Consider the following 12,224-nt stretch of genomic DNA (forward strand, 5'->3'; position numbering starts at 1 on the left):
ACTGTTAGTTATTTCTGGGTGCTCTTTACATGTGAACAGAAGGGCTAACTAACATGTATCCAGCACCTTCTCAGCCATTTACATGTGTTTTCTCACACTTATTTATCACTGTAACCTCAAAAGGTGGGTACTATTCTTTTTTTCTGTTTTGTAGGTGAAGAAACAGGTTCAGAGACATTAAGAGACCAGACACAATGTGTGGGTAGAGTAGCTACCCACTTCTCCTCCTGCAGTCACGGAGATGCTCCCCTTTCTAGGCCCCTGGCAATTCTTGCTTCCAGAAGCTTGAGTTGCCTTGAGCTTGCTCCTGACAGGATTCAGTGCCCCCTTTACTCACTATGCAGTGATTAAGTGTCTACTGTGAGCTAAGCACTGGGAACCCAGCGACGTACAAAACAGACATAATTCCTGCCTTGGTGGGGCCAACATCTGAGTGGTGAACACAGGTAATCAATACAGCAATAACACTGTCAGGTGGTGAGTAAGTGCTGGGCAACTTTCTGTGCCTCAGTCTCCTCATCTATAAAATGGGAGAAAAGCACTCCCCACCTCATCATGGCGTGGGATGGGGATGGAATTCACAAAGTGAGTGCCCGGCCCCGTGGGGAGCTGGCACTCTCCTAGAATGATCATTGTTCATCATTACTGCTATATTGTAAGCCCTCTGTAAGGTAGGCAACGTAGCCCAGGGAATGGACTCAGGCCAAACCCAGCTCCACCAGAGCCACTTGAACTGACCTTGAACTGTCCCCTCCCTGAACCTCAGTTTCCCCATATGAGAAATGAGGATGGGAACCCTAATCCCTCAAGGCTGTGTAGCCAAAATGAGCTGAACACCCAATGACAGTTGCTTTCTTTTGCCCTTGACCACTATCGCTGGGGTTCTAGCAAATACACAGTTTTTCTAAAAGTCACCCACCCTTGGGGTGTACGTAGGTGACCCCCAACAAGGTCTCGAGTGACCCCTGGTGGATGATGTCTGTGGACACGTCACGCCCGTCGCAGGCTGTGGTCCCGATGGATTTACAGCAGCTCCCAGGGTAGCAGTAACCAGAAAAATCTGTGTAGTTCTTCACCCAACAGCACTTTAGCTGCAGAGAGGAGAATAATCACTTGAAGACTCCCTTTCAGATGTCAAAATAATAATAATAACAAAAAACCAATAGAAATCATGGTCACCATGGCTACTGTCCAGAGCAGTCATGCTATTCTGGGGCTTGTGCTGAATGCCTCCCTTACTCCAGCCCGTCGTGGCTCAGAACCCTCCGTGGCTCTCATCTTACTTGGGGTAAAAGCTGAATGCCTCACCGTGGCCCCCAAGGCCTGGCATGATCTGCCCAGTCACCCCTGGGCCCTCATCTGCCCCCACTCTCCCTCTTATTCACTCAGCTCCAGCCACACTTGTCCCCTCACTGTTCCTCAAACACACTGAGCAGGCTCCAGCCTCAAGGCCTTTCTACAGGCTGTTCCCTCTTTCTGGAACGCTGTTCCCTCAAATGTCTGCACAGCTCCCTCACTCACTTCATTCAGGTGTCTATTCAAATGTCCCTCCTTGGGAAGGCCTGCCCTGACCCCTCCTTCCAAGTTAGCCACAGCCCCTGTATCAGTCAGGCTGGGTTCAGGGATGCTGCATAACAAAGGACCCCTCAAACTCAGCAGTTCATTTCTCACTCACACTACATGCCCCTCACAGCTTGGCAGGGGAACCCCATTTCTTGAAATCATTCAAGGACTCGGGCTGATGGAGCAGCCACCATCCGGGTGGTTCCACTATCTTGGTGGGAGGAAAGAGTACTCTTGAGAGCCCTGTGCTGGCAATGAAATAATTTGGCCCAGAAATAACACGCATGACTTCTCACAGCTCATTAGGCAGAACTCGTCACATGACCCCCCCCAAAGGGGCTAGGACAGATCATCCCATTGTGTGGTGACAATAGGTGACAAATAGCACCTTCGAGTAAACAAACCCTTACTCTCTGTGCCCTTACCCTGCCTTGTTTCCCTTCATAGCATTCATCACATCTGACACTAATAATTACTTAGCAGTTTCTTGTCCATGTCCCCACTTAAGCGTCAGTAACACAGGACAAGGATCTTGTTTTGTGCGCTGCTGTGTCCCCAGAGCCCTGAACAATGCCCAGCACACAGTAGGTGCTCAATAAGGATTAACAGAAGGGCTGTATGAATGAATGAGAGATGTTCTCTACCACGTCAAGCCTCAGCAGCCAAAACTGGGAGGCAGGAAGCCCCCTACCCATCATGTGCCGCCTCCCAAGCCTGCACGTGACCCCATAGCAGTTCCTGTGCCCAAAACTCAGGTGTGAAACACTCCTAGAAACAGGCAATGCTTTTTCCTTCCAAACCTGCCCTGGCCTCGGGGGCCCTTCTAAACTACCTGCCCCAAGAGCTTCTGGTGACTTCTGCAGGCTGGTCCTGCTCCTTAAACACCAAGACTCAAGAAGTAAATGCCACCGCCTCCCACCCCCGGGGATTAGTTATTCAGAAAGAGAGAGAGAGAAAATAACAAATGTTGGCAAAGTTGTAGAGAAACTAATACCCTTGTGCATTGCTGATGAGAATGTGAAATGGTTCAGCTGTGGTGGAAAACAGTATGGAAATTCCTCAAAAAAATTAAACACAGAATTAGCAGATGATCCAGCAATTTCATTTCCGTATATATACCTAAAAGAACTAAACAGAGACTTGAAGAGAGACGCATACGCCCATGTTCATGCAACATTATTCACAAGAGATAAAAGGTGGGAGTAACCGAAGCGTCCATCGGTAGGGGAATGAATAAATCAAACGTGGTGTACCGTACAATCGCGATGCACAGATGATTCCACCTTAAAAAGAAAGGAGATTCTGACCCATGCTTACAACCTGGAGGACATTATGCTCAGTGAGAAAAGCCAATCACAAGAGGACAAATATTGTAGGATTCTACTTCCACGAGATCCCTAGAGGAGTGACATGCCCAGGGACAGGAAGTAGAATGGTGTGGTGGCAGGTGATGGATGGTGGCGATGGCTGCATAACCACATGAACGTACTTACTACCCCTGAACTGGACTCTCAAAAATGGTTAAGATGGCAAGTTTATGTTCTGTGTCTTCCACCACAATAACACACCCAGGATGTGGAGCTCACCTTCTCCATGACCAAGTCCCATTCGGTGGAATAGTCATCTGGCTCATCGTAACCTCTGTAATTCTTCCTCGGGGTCACGAAGATGTGTTCTAAGGCCACTTCTTGAACCTCAAAGATGAAACTGGAAGTGATGGGCACACAAAACAGCAAAGTGCCCCATGTGGGGAGGTTTCCTGGGGACAGAGAGGGGAGGTGGGGCTCCCCTTCTGCTTTCTGTCTTTTTTTTAAGAGTTTTATTTATTTATTTGAGAGAGAGAACGAGTGGGGGAGGAGCAGAGGGAGAGGGACCACCAGACTCCCTGCTGAGCAGGGAGCCGAAGGCAGGGCTCAATCCCAGGACGCAGAGATCATGACCTGATCCAAAGGCAGACACTTAACCGACTGAGCCACCCAGGCGCACCCTCCTTTCTGTTTTCTTTTACTTCCTTGACAGTCCCCCCTCCGACCCCGCCAGCTACGAGTCTTCACTGGAGGGGGACAATTTCTGGCTGCCATCACCCCCGAGAGAGGGACAGGGGAAGAGCGTGGGTCTCGAGCTCAGTGCATCTGGTTGTACCCACCACAAACTTGAATCATCTGCTCTTTTGAATCACCCACATGCCTGCTACACCTCCGATTTGGCTGGAACTTGATTAAAGATTTGAATATCATCTTTAGCAACTGAATCAATCGCTGCACAAAAGGGGCAAATTTCATTTTCTATTTTTTAAATCAAGGTCTAAATAAAAAAGTTTTCTGGCTGAGGTGAAATAGTCACATGGTTCAAGATTCACAAAGCACAGAAGGGTAGACCATGAAAAGTCTCCCTCCCACCTTTTTCTCCCAGCCAACAAGTTCCTCCCACTCCACTACGGTGACAGTGACTGTTTCCTGTGTCCCAAAAGAGATACTCGATGTGTGTCAAAGCAAAGCATAGTTTCATTATTCTTCTCCCTCCTTTATACTATTCTCATTGTTCTGCATATGGGCTGTTGTTAGCAAGAGTAACAGTCGCCCTTGGTGCCCTACGCACATCCCAGTGGCGTTTTGTCATTTCTGTGCACACTGGCCTGGCTTCCCACTGCCGGTAACCGAGGGCTCTCTGTGGCCTCTCAGCCCACATGTGCCCGGCGAGCAGCCCTCAAGCAATGCTGATGGGAGGTGGATCAATATCGCAGCTCCCTTGCCCCTCAAGTGGGAAAACAAGACACGCATTCGTTGCTGCTCCCAGATGCCCCCCCACCCCAGGACTGAGCCCAGCTGCCTGCAGGGTCGCCCTTTTCCCCTGTCCCCTCCTGGTCCCTCTTGGGATCCCCTCTCAAATAAACGGTGAGCATTATTATAAATGAACCACCCTCCTACTGATGCTTACAATCTTTTGCACACCTCCGTGTATACGTCCTTCTGCACCCAAGCAAGCAAATCCTTGGATGAGTCCTAGGGATGGGAGAGCTGGGTCGAAGCATCCATGCTTTGTCATTTTGACGGATCTGGCTAAATAGCCGTCTGTTTCTGACACATTTCAAAACCCCAGCAGCTTTTGCAGCTTTGCCCATTACTTCTTAACACCTCACCACCAAAAACGCAAGGGAGATGGTGAATGAAATTAACTCGGCCAGTCTCTTGAGGCCTTCGAGGGGACGGCTGAGGTTTTTGGTTCTTCACCCCATTTCTGGAGACCCCATCTCCAGCCCCAGGGACCCATGGGCCAGGGGTATCACCAGGTGGGCGGCTCCCGGGGGGAGGGGTGGTGCTTCTCGCGATTTCGAGTTCTTTCTAATGCCGAGTGGGAGCAACAGCATAGTACTTAAAATGTGGAATAAGGCAAGGACCACGGCGGTGACTATGATTTCAGCAATGAGGATGATAACCGTGGACAGGAAACACTGGAAGACACAGAGGGGTCGGAAGGGGCTGAGAGCCTGCTCAGCCGTGTCCCTGCAAGGGTGGGGAATGTCCCTCCCCCCACCCCTGGGCCATGGAACCTCATCAGTTTGAAAGAACTCAGCCTTGGGTGGGGCGTGGGGCTTCTTTCTTTCACGTGGCGTTTTCCTGCATGTCGTCCAGGATGTTGGCACTGAGGTATTCTTGGAGCCACTAGCTGGAGCCCGGCACTTTCTGAGCGCCTGGGAGACCTGGAGGGGACCTCTAGGTTAGTAAAGGCTCTGTGCGTCGACAGCAGGAGCCTGTGGGGAAACAGGAGGAATGGTGGGAAGGACAGAACACAGAAAGAGGCAGGAGGTGGGAGGGGCCTGGGGTGAGAAGCAGGCCGAGAACTCTTGCAAATGGGGGAAGGAGGGAGGGGGCTGTAGGGAAGATGCAGGGTGACAGGTCGGTGGCTGCAGGGTTGGTGGTAGTGGTGGGGGGCTTATGTTTGCTGGCCTATGTTTCAGACAAAATTCACAAGCCCAGTGGAAAACGATGAGAAAGACAGCAAGCAGAGGGGATGTCTTGAAGTCACCCATCAAGGAGAAACTGCTGCTCAGTCCAGGCCTCAGTTACAATGTGGGCATGGGACCAGCTCAAGGGGTGTCTGTAAGTTCTGGAGAGCCTCTGGAAGCCAGATGGGGGCAAAGTAGGTCAGCTCCTGGCTCTCCTTTCATCTATTTGATTATGATTACTAAAATCTGTTTGCTAATTGAGGCTTTGAGTTGCCAGACCGGCCCATGGCTGGGCTTATCTAGTCCTGATATGGAAAGGCAGGAAAACGCAGTGGATACACACCCCAGGACCCCAGAACCCACAAGGACACATGGGAGCAGGGCTTAGCGGTTGTGGGACCCCAGACAAGTGGCTCATGTAACAGACTGTGAGGATTAACATTAATATTACTACCTCCCTGCCTCTGGGTGACTGAGGTGGCTGGAGGATAGATATCCAGGCGTCCGTGTGTCCTACAGGTTCCATCTTCAGAATCTATCCCTAATCTGCCCACTTCTCCCCCCTTCCACAGCCTCACCCGGCCCAGCCCCCACTGTCTCCCGCCTGGACCAGCACAGTCCCTCCACCCTGGTCTCTCAGTCAGGCCCTCGTCCCCCACACTCTGTTCCCCTAATGACCACCAGAGGGCGCTTGTGAGCACCTGAGTCAGGGCACATCCCTCCTCTGCTCAGAATCCTCTGTGGCTCCCAACACCGTAAAAAATGATTTTGCTTTTCTGAGTGAGGTCTCAGAGGCTTTGGAGGGACAGACGCGAAGGGCAAAGTTAATCTGATTTGCTGATGGGTTGGATGTAGGGTGTGAGGGCTCTTTGATTCCTCCAAGCTAAACTATGACTAAAATAGCATCCAGATTATATTGAAAATAAAATGGACTATTTCGGAACAGGACATGTCCAATAAATATTTGCTGAATGGAGTAATCAAGAAGGAAAATGAGATAATAGAGTTTCAGGGAGGAGGAGGGTGGGGGAGGGGTGCTTTTTAACAATGGAGATTGTTTATGCTCTGAAAGATGACCCTACTAAGGATCTCCCTGAAACCCCCAAATTGAAATAACCAGAGTTTTGCAACAACACAGTGAAGGAAGGAAAACAAAAAATGCTGGAGACAAATTTTACCTAAGGTGGGCTAGTCCACTCAGACAAGATTCTAAGGGAAATGGGAGTGGGGAAGATGGGAGCTGGCCTTTGGGGAGTTAACCAAGGCTATATGTGAGAATGAGCAAGACATGTAAAATCTACAACATGCTGTCTGCATGATCATGCTTAAAACTTTCCTACCTCATGTTCTTGAACATGTACTTGGCAAACATGAGGATAACAACTGTATTGTGTTAGTGGGAACATATCCATGGGCTGATGGAACAGAGCAGTGTGCCCAGGAAAGACCCAAGCATAATGGAAATTAGTGTAGGCAGAAGAGGACTGACCCCTACCTCACACCACACACACCTAATCAAACTCCCAAAAGCCAAAGAGCTAAAAGGGAGCAATTAAGAACTTAAAATTATGGGAAGAAAACCTAAGAGACTAGAATGTATGGCCTGGGGTAGGAGAGGAGTTCTAACCGAGATATATCATAAAGGAAAAGATGGATGCATCTGATGCCATCATATGAGACACCACAAACACTGAAAAATAGGGGATGCTGATGGCAGGGGTTTGTAATAGGTGCAAGGAAGGATTCACATGGTGGTGGGGTGGGAGTTTTGGGGGCTATGTGCAGATCCAACTCACAAACAAACCTCCAACTCACAAACCTCTGCTTTATTTGCTTGCTCCATACCACCCAGCAAAGCCAAGCAGCACCATGATGCAGCCCATTGCCAGGCACAGGTAGCCAGTGTGAAGGAGATATGCAGAGGCCAGCCCAAGGACCCTTGTCAGGACAGCCCCTCTGAACTTAACATAGATACCCAGGCCAGTGGGGATCACACCAGACATCTTTAGGACAAAAATCAGACAGGGAAAAACAGTCTGTTAGTTGTATACAAATAGAACTCTCGCTGGGGGTGGGGGTTGGGAGGGGAAGAGCAAAGGCAAATAAAAATCAGCAAAAACATTAAAAAATATTAATACCCGGAGTTAGTGAGGATGTGGAGAGACATTCTCACATATTGTTGCCAGGCAACAAGCTTTTTTGAGGGAGAGGGTGTGCAGAAGGACACTTTGCAATTCATATTTAAAATCTTAAATGTTTTACAGTAAAACCCTTTACCTAGAAATTACATTTGTAGTTATTCAGCCTAATATCTGATCTGCTAATAGACACACACATACATACCTCAGTATCAGAATGCTCAGGGATAAAACTACCTGAAGCAATCAATAATACACATTGGATAGGTAAATCATGGGACAGCCATGCAATGGGACTCTAGACAGTTATTTTAAATAATGCTCTAGGGCAAGGGTTGGCAATTTTTGTGTATGTGAAAAGCCCCAGATATTGTGAGTTTGCAGGCCATAAGGCCTCTGCTGAAACAATTCAGCTCTGTCAGTGTAGCTCAAAAGCAGCCATGTGCAATTCATAAACAAATATATTTTATTTACAAATAAATAATATCTATCTATCTGTCTATTTACAAAGCTGTAGTTGGCTGATCCTTATTGTAGGAGGAGAATGTTTATTGATATGGTAGCGATGTTCTTTGGTATTTATACAACTGAGCTGAAAACTATTGTTTGCACAAAAACCTGCACATGGATGTTTCTAGAAGCTCATAGTCGCCAAAACTTGAAAGCAACCAAGATAGCCTTCAGCAGGTGAATGGATAAACTGTGGTACATTCAGTGGAAGATTAGCACTAAAAAAAAAGCCATTAAGCCATGAAAAGGTATGAAGGAAACTCGCAATCATATTACTGAGTGAAAGAAGCCAATCTGAAAAGGCTACACAGTGCATGATTCCAAGTATATGTCATCCCGGAAAAGGCAAAACTATGGAGACAGTAGAAGGACCAGTGGTTGCCAGGGGTTAGTGGGGAGGTAGGGAAGACAGGTGGAGCACAGAGATTTTTAGGGCGGTGAAACTACTCCGTATAATAATACTAAAATGGTGGATACATTGTCAAAAGCCATAGAATGTACAACACCAAGAGTGAACCCTAATGTAAACTATGCATTCTGGGTGATGATAATGTCCACGTAAGTTCATCCGTTGTAGCAAATATACTGCTCCGGTGGGAATGTTCTGATGAGGAAGGCTGTGTGTGTGTGGAGCAGGGGTATATGGGAAATCTCAGTACCTTCTGCTCAATTTTGCTGTGAACCTAAAACTGCTCTAAAAAATAAAGTCTATCCAAAAGGAGGGGAAATTAAATTTTTTAAAAGGGGGAAAGTGGATTGTAAAGCAATAGCTTTCCTGTGTTTGTTTTGCTGTTTTTAAAAAGTAAACAGGAAAATCTGGAAGGATATAAAAATGGGGATGGTATTTATTGAGCAATGTTCCCATGATAGGCATAAGCTCTTTAAATGTTCTGTATCATTTAATTTCCATGAAAATGTTACAACACAGGTAACAAGATGAGGAGTGATATTTAATATCCTTCTTTTTCCTGGCAACCTTTTCTTAATGCCATTTGGCTATCAAAACAATTGCTTATTTTTTTATTTTTATTTTTTAAAAGATTTTAGTTATTTATTTGATAGAGAGACAGTGAGGGAGAGGGCACAAGCAGGGGGAGTGGGAGAGGGAGAAGAAGGAGTTTCCCGCTGAGCGGGGAGTCCGATGCGGGGCTGGATCCCAGGACCCTGGGATCATGACCTGAGCCGAAGGCAGATGCTTAACAGTCTGAGCCACCCAGGCGCCCCCAAATAAAATCTTTAAAAAAGAAAAAATAGGAGATTTATTTTATTTTGAGAGAGGGGAAGGGGCAGAGGGAGAGAAAGAGAATCCCAAGCAGACTCTGCACGGAGCCCAACGGGGGGCGGGGCTCGATCTCACCACCTGGAGATCAAGCCAAAGCCAAGAGTTGGCTGCTTAACCGACTGCGCCACCCAGGCACCCCAAAATGATTGCTTCTTAACGATGCAATTTGGGGTCACTTTTATAGTAAGAAAAAAAGTATTTTGAAGAATTTAAAGGACCCAGAAAAATAACCACTCCCTTTTGTCCTTCCCAAACAACTTAGTGTTCTGCAGGATTTGACTTACAGTCAAGCTTTTCTGCCACCAACCCCGGCCCCAACCCCCTCTCCTCCCCAGCGCCCCCATCACAGCCTCTGTGCTTGATTTCACCGACTCTGAGTCGATAGAGCCTACACCTGTTCTCAATGTGTCCTGCTTCTCGTCAGTGTGCCCTACATCCTTCCTGCTTCCCTGGGGACCACCGATCTGGATGCCAGTGAATTTGGATCAACTTATTTCTGTCTTTGAGGGAGCCAGCTATGGAGGAAGGGCTGCAAAGCCCCAGGGCCTGGGTGGTGACATACTTCCAACCACGAAGCCACTGAAGAAAGATAACAGTCTCTTCAGGGAAGAATACGGAGTGTGCATTTCATCCATGTCGGCCAGACTGGGGTGCTCCGGCCGTTTTAGTCAGCATCTTCCTAAATAAACTTCAGGGCTACTGTTTCCCCAGATGGTATAGGTCTTAGGGTCAGGGGCACCAAGGCTGACTTGCCCCTCTCTCTCCTGGCTGTCTGATCATCTGCCAGGGAGGGGCCCCAGCAGCCACCCCTCCTCAATCATAAGCCTCTATCACATCACAATCGGATGCCGGAGCAAGGCTCCCCGTGCCTGGGAAGCAGGTGCCCCGAGCTACCCCTGCTGGCTCCTCATCCTCCAGATAGGCTGCACCAGGGGTGGAGAGAAGGCATGACGTTCTGCCCTGGTACACCCCAGATACCACCTGGGCCCTCTGGGCATAGCGTTCAGCACTGACCGCTCTTGTGGTGAATGGCCCTGCTAGACTGGGAGCTCCGAGTGGGCACGGTCCTGGGCTGCCCTAGTCTTGGTTGCGTTCCCAAAGCCTGGTACACAGTAGGTGCTCAAGAAACGGGTGTGGAATGAATGAATGAAGAAGCTCCAGGAAGCAGGATCTAGCTACAAGCCATCAGGTCCCCCAAGCCTCTGCCTCCACATTAGCTCACTTGACTCAACCTCATCCTTCTCACAGGGCTCAGAGGTCTAGGTAACTGCCCCGGGTGACACAGGTAGCAAGGTCGAGGCTGGGCTTTGAAGCTCCAAGAGTGACGTGAAGGTGGGAACCTCTGACAGCCCTCCACCCTCCCCACTCCAGCCCCACTCCCCACTCCCGCCAAAACCTTTTCTTTCTCCCTCTGAGGCCTGCTCAGCCATAGCAGGTGAAGCAGTTTTCCTTGAGCCCATGTGCCACTGATCAGCAGGCCTTGATGAGACGAGCATAGCAGGCATTTCAGAGCAAAAATTGTGCACGTGGGCATAGAGACCCCCCCCACACACACATTTGAATTAATTTAAGGAATCTTTGTCAAATTGCTTCTTGAAACATGTGGAACTAAAAATGTTCACATAGGAGTGACCATCTACTCCCTGGACTGCGGGTCACATTCACATCCAGGAGTGTATCCTTCCATGACTTTCTCCAAAAGGTCATTTGAAGTAAGGAGCCTAAGAGCCGGGGCAGAGGGCCTCATAATGGGGAAGCACGGGAGGGTGAGAAAATGGGGGTGCAAGGGAGCATGGGAAAATGCAGGGATGCCAATGAGGGCGTGAAAATGTGGGCAAAGGTGGACAGGAGTGTTGGCGCAAGGGAGGACGGGGGGAGGTGTAGCTCAAAGAGGGCGGGGAAAACGAAGGACAAACAAGGGCGGGGAGGGTGGGAGGCCCAGTAGAGGCTGAAAGAGAGCACACCGCGCGAAGGCCAGAAGAACTCAGGACCCTTTGACTGAGGCTGTGAGGTACCTCCTCCAAGCCCCGCCCCCGCGGCAGCCCCGCCCCCGTCCCGGCTTCTCTGCGGGGACCAGGCACCGGTCTCGGCCTCTCGCGCCCCCTGGCGGCCATCAGTGGAAGCGCGGCCCTACGTGAGCCCTTATTCGAGTTTCCCAGCCAGCCCCGGGCAACTGCACCTCGGTGCCCCAGACGGCCGCTCTGACCGTCAGTGGGAGGAAATGGAGTGCGTCTGTGACGCAGCCTCCAAGTCCCCCTAACCCACACCAACTGAATCGGTGCGAAGAAATATAATTGTGCAGGCATCCGGCGAATTACAAATGTCAGATATTTGGCCAAAAAAAAAAAAGAGAAAACTAGTGCAATCCGTCAGTAAGAGTTCAGAGGTTCTAGAAAACAGTGAAAAGCCGCTCTTGAAGGCAAGCTACAGAGCCATTAGGAAAACATTTAAATATTATTGTAGAAATAGGAGAACTACTCCAATATTTGCCTAATAATAGAGCTTAGGGTGTGTTAAGATAGTCCTAATTCATTTCTCCCCTGCCTGGTCTCCTTCCTTATATTTTAGAAGATGTGTGGTGGGTTTTTTTAAAAGATTTTATTTATTTATTTGAGAGAGAGGGAGAGAGCATGAGTGGGGAGAGGGTCGGAGGGAGAGGGATTAGGAGACTCCCCACTGAGCGGAGAGCAGAACATGGGGCTTGATCTCAAGACCCTGAGATCATCACCTGAACTGAAGTGAGACACCTAATCGACTGAACCACTCAGGGGCTCCTCTTAATCCT

At 49.0% G+C, this 12,224-nt stretch overlaps 1 protein-coding gene across 1 annotated transcript in view; it reads right to left on the reverse strand.

Moving 5' to 3' along the window:
* The window catches only part of TSPAN16 (tetraspanin 16), a 15,176-nt gene extending 5,102 nt beyond the window's left edge, over positions 1-10,074 (reverse strand). The window contains 4 exon segments of the mRNA XM_088023486.1: positions 965-1,091; positions 3,150-3,270; positions 7,325-7,512; positions 10,009-10,074. Of these exon segments, the coding sequence (XP_087879612.1) occupies positions 965-1,091; positions 3,150-3,270; positions 7,325-7,512; positions 10,009-10,074 (502 nt within the window).
* Between the last annotated feature and the right edge of the window lie 2,150 nt (positions 10,075-12,224).

This window comes from Eumetopias jubatus, unplaced genomic scaffold (assembly GCF_037043125.1).
Source record: "Eumetopias jubatus isolate StellerSeaLion01/CBP00866 unplaced genomic scaffold, mEumJub1_p1.0 scaffold_1, whole genome shotgun sequence".
Classification (NCBI taxonomy): domain Eukaryota; kingdom Metazoa; phylum Chordata; class Mammalia; order Carnivora; family Otariidae; genus Eumetopias; species Eumetopias jubatus.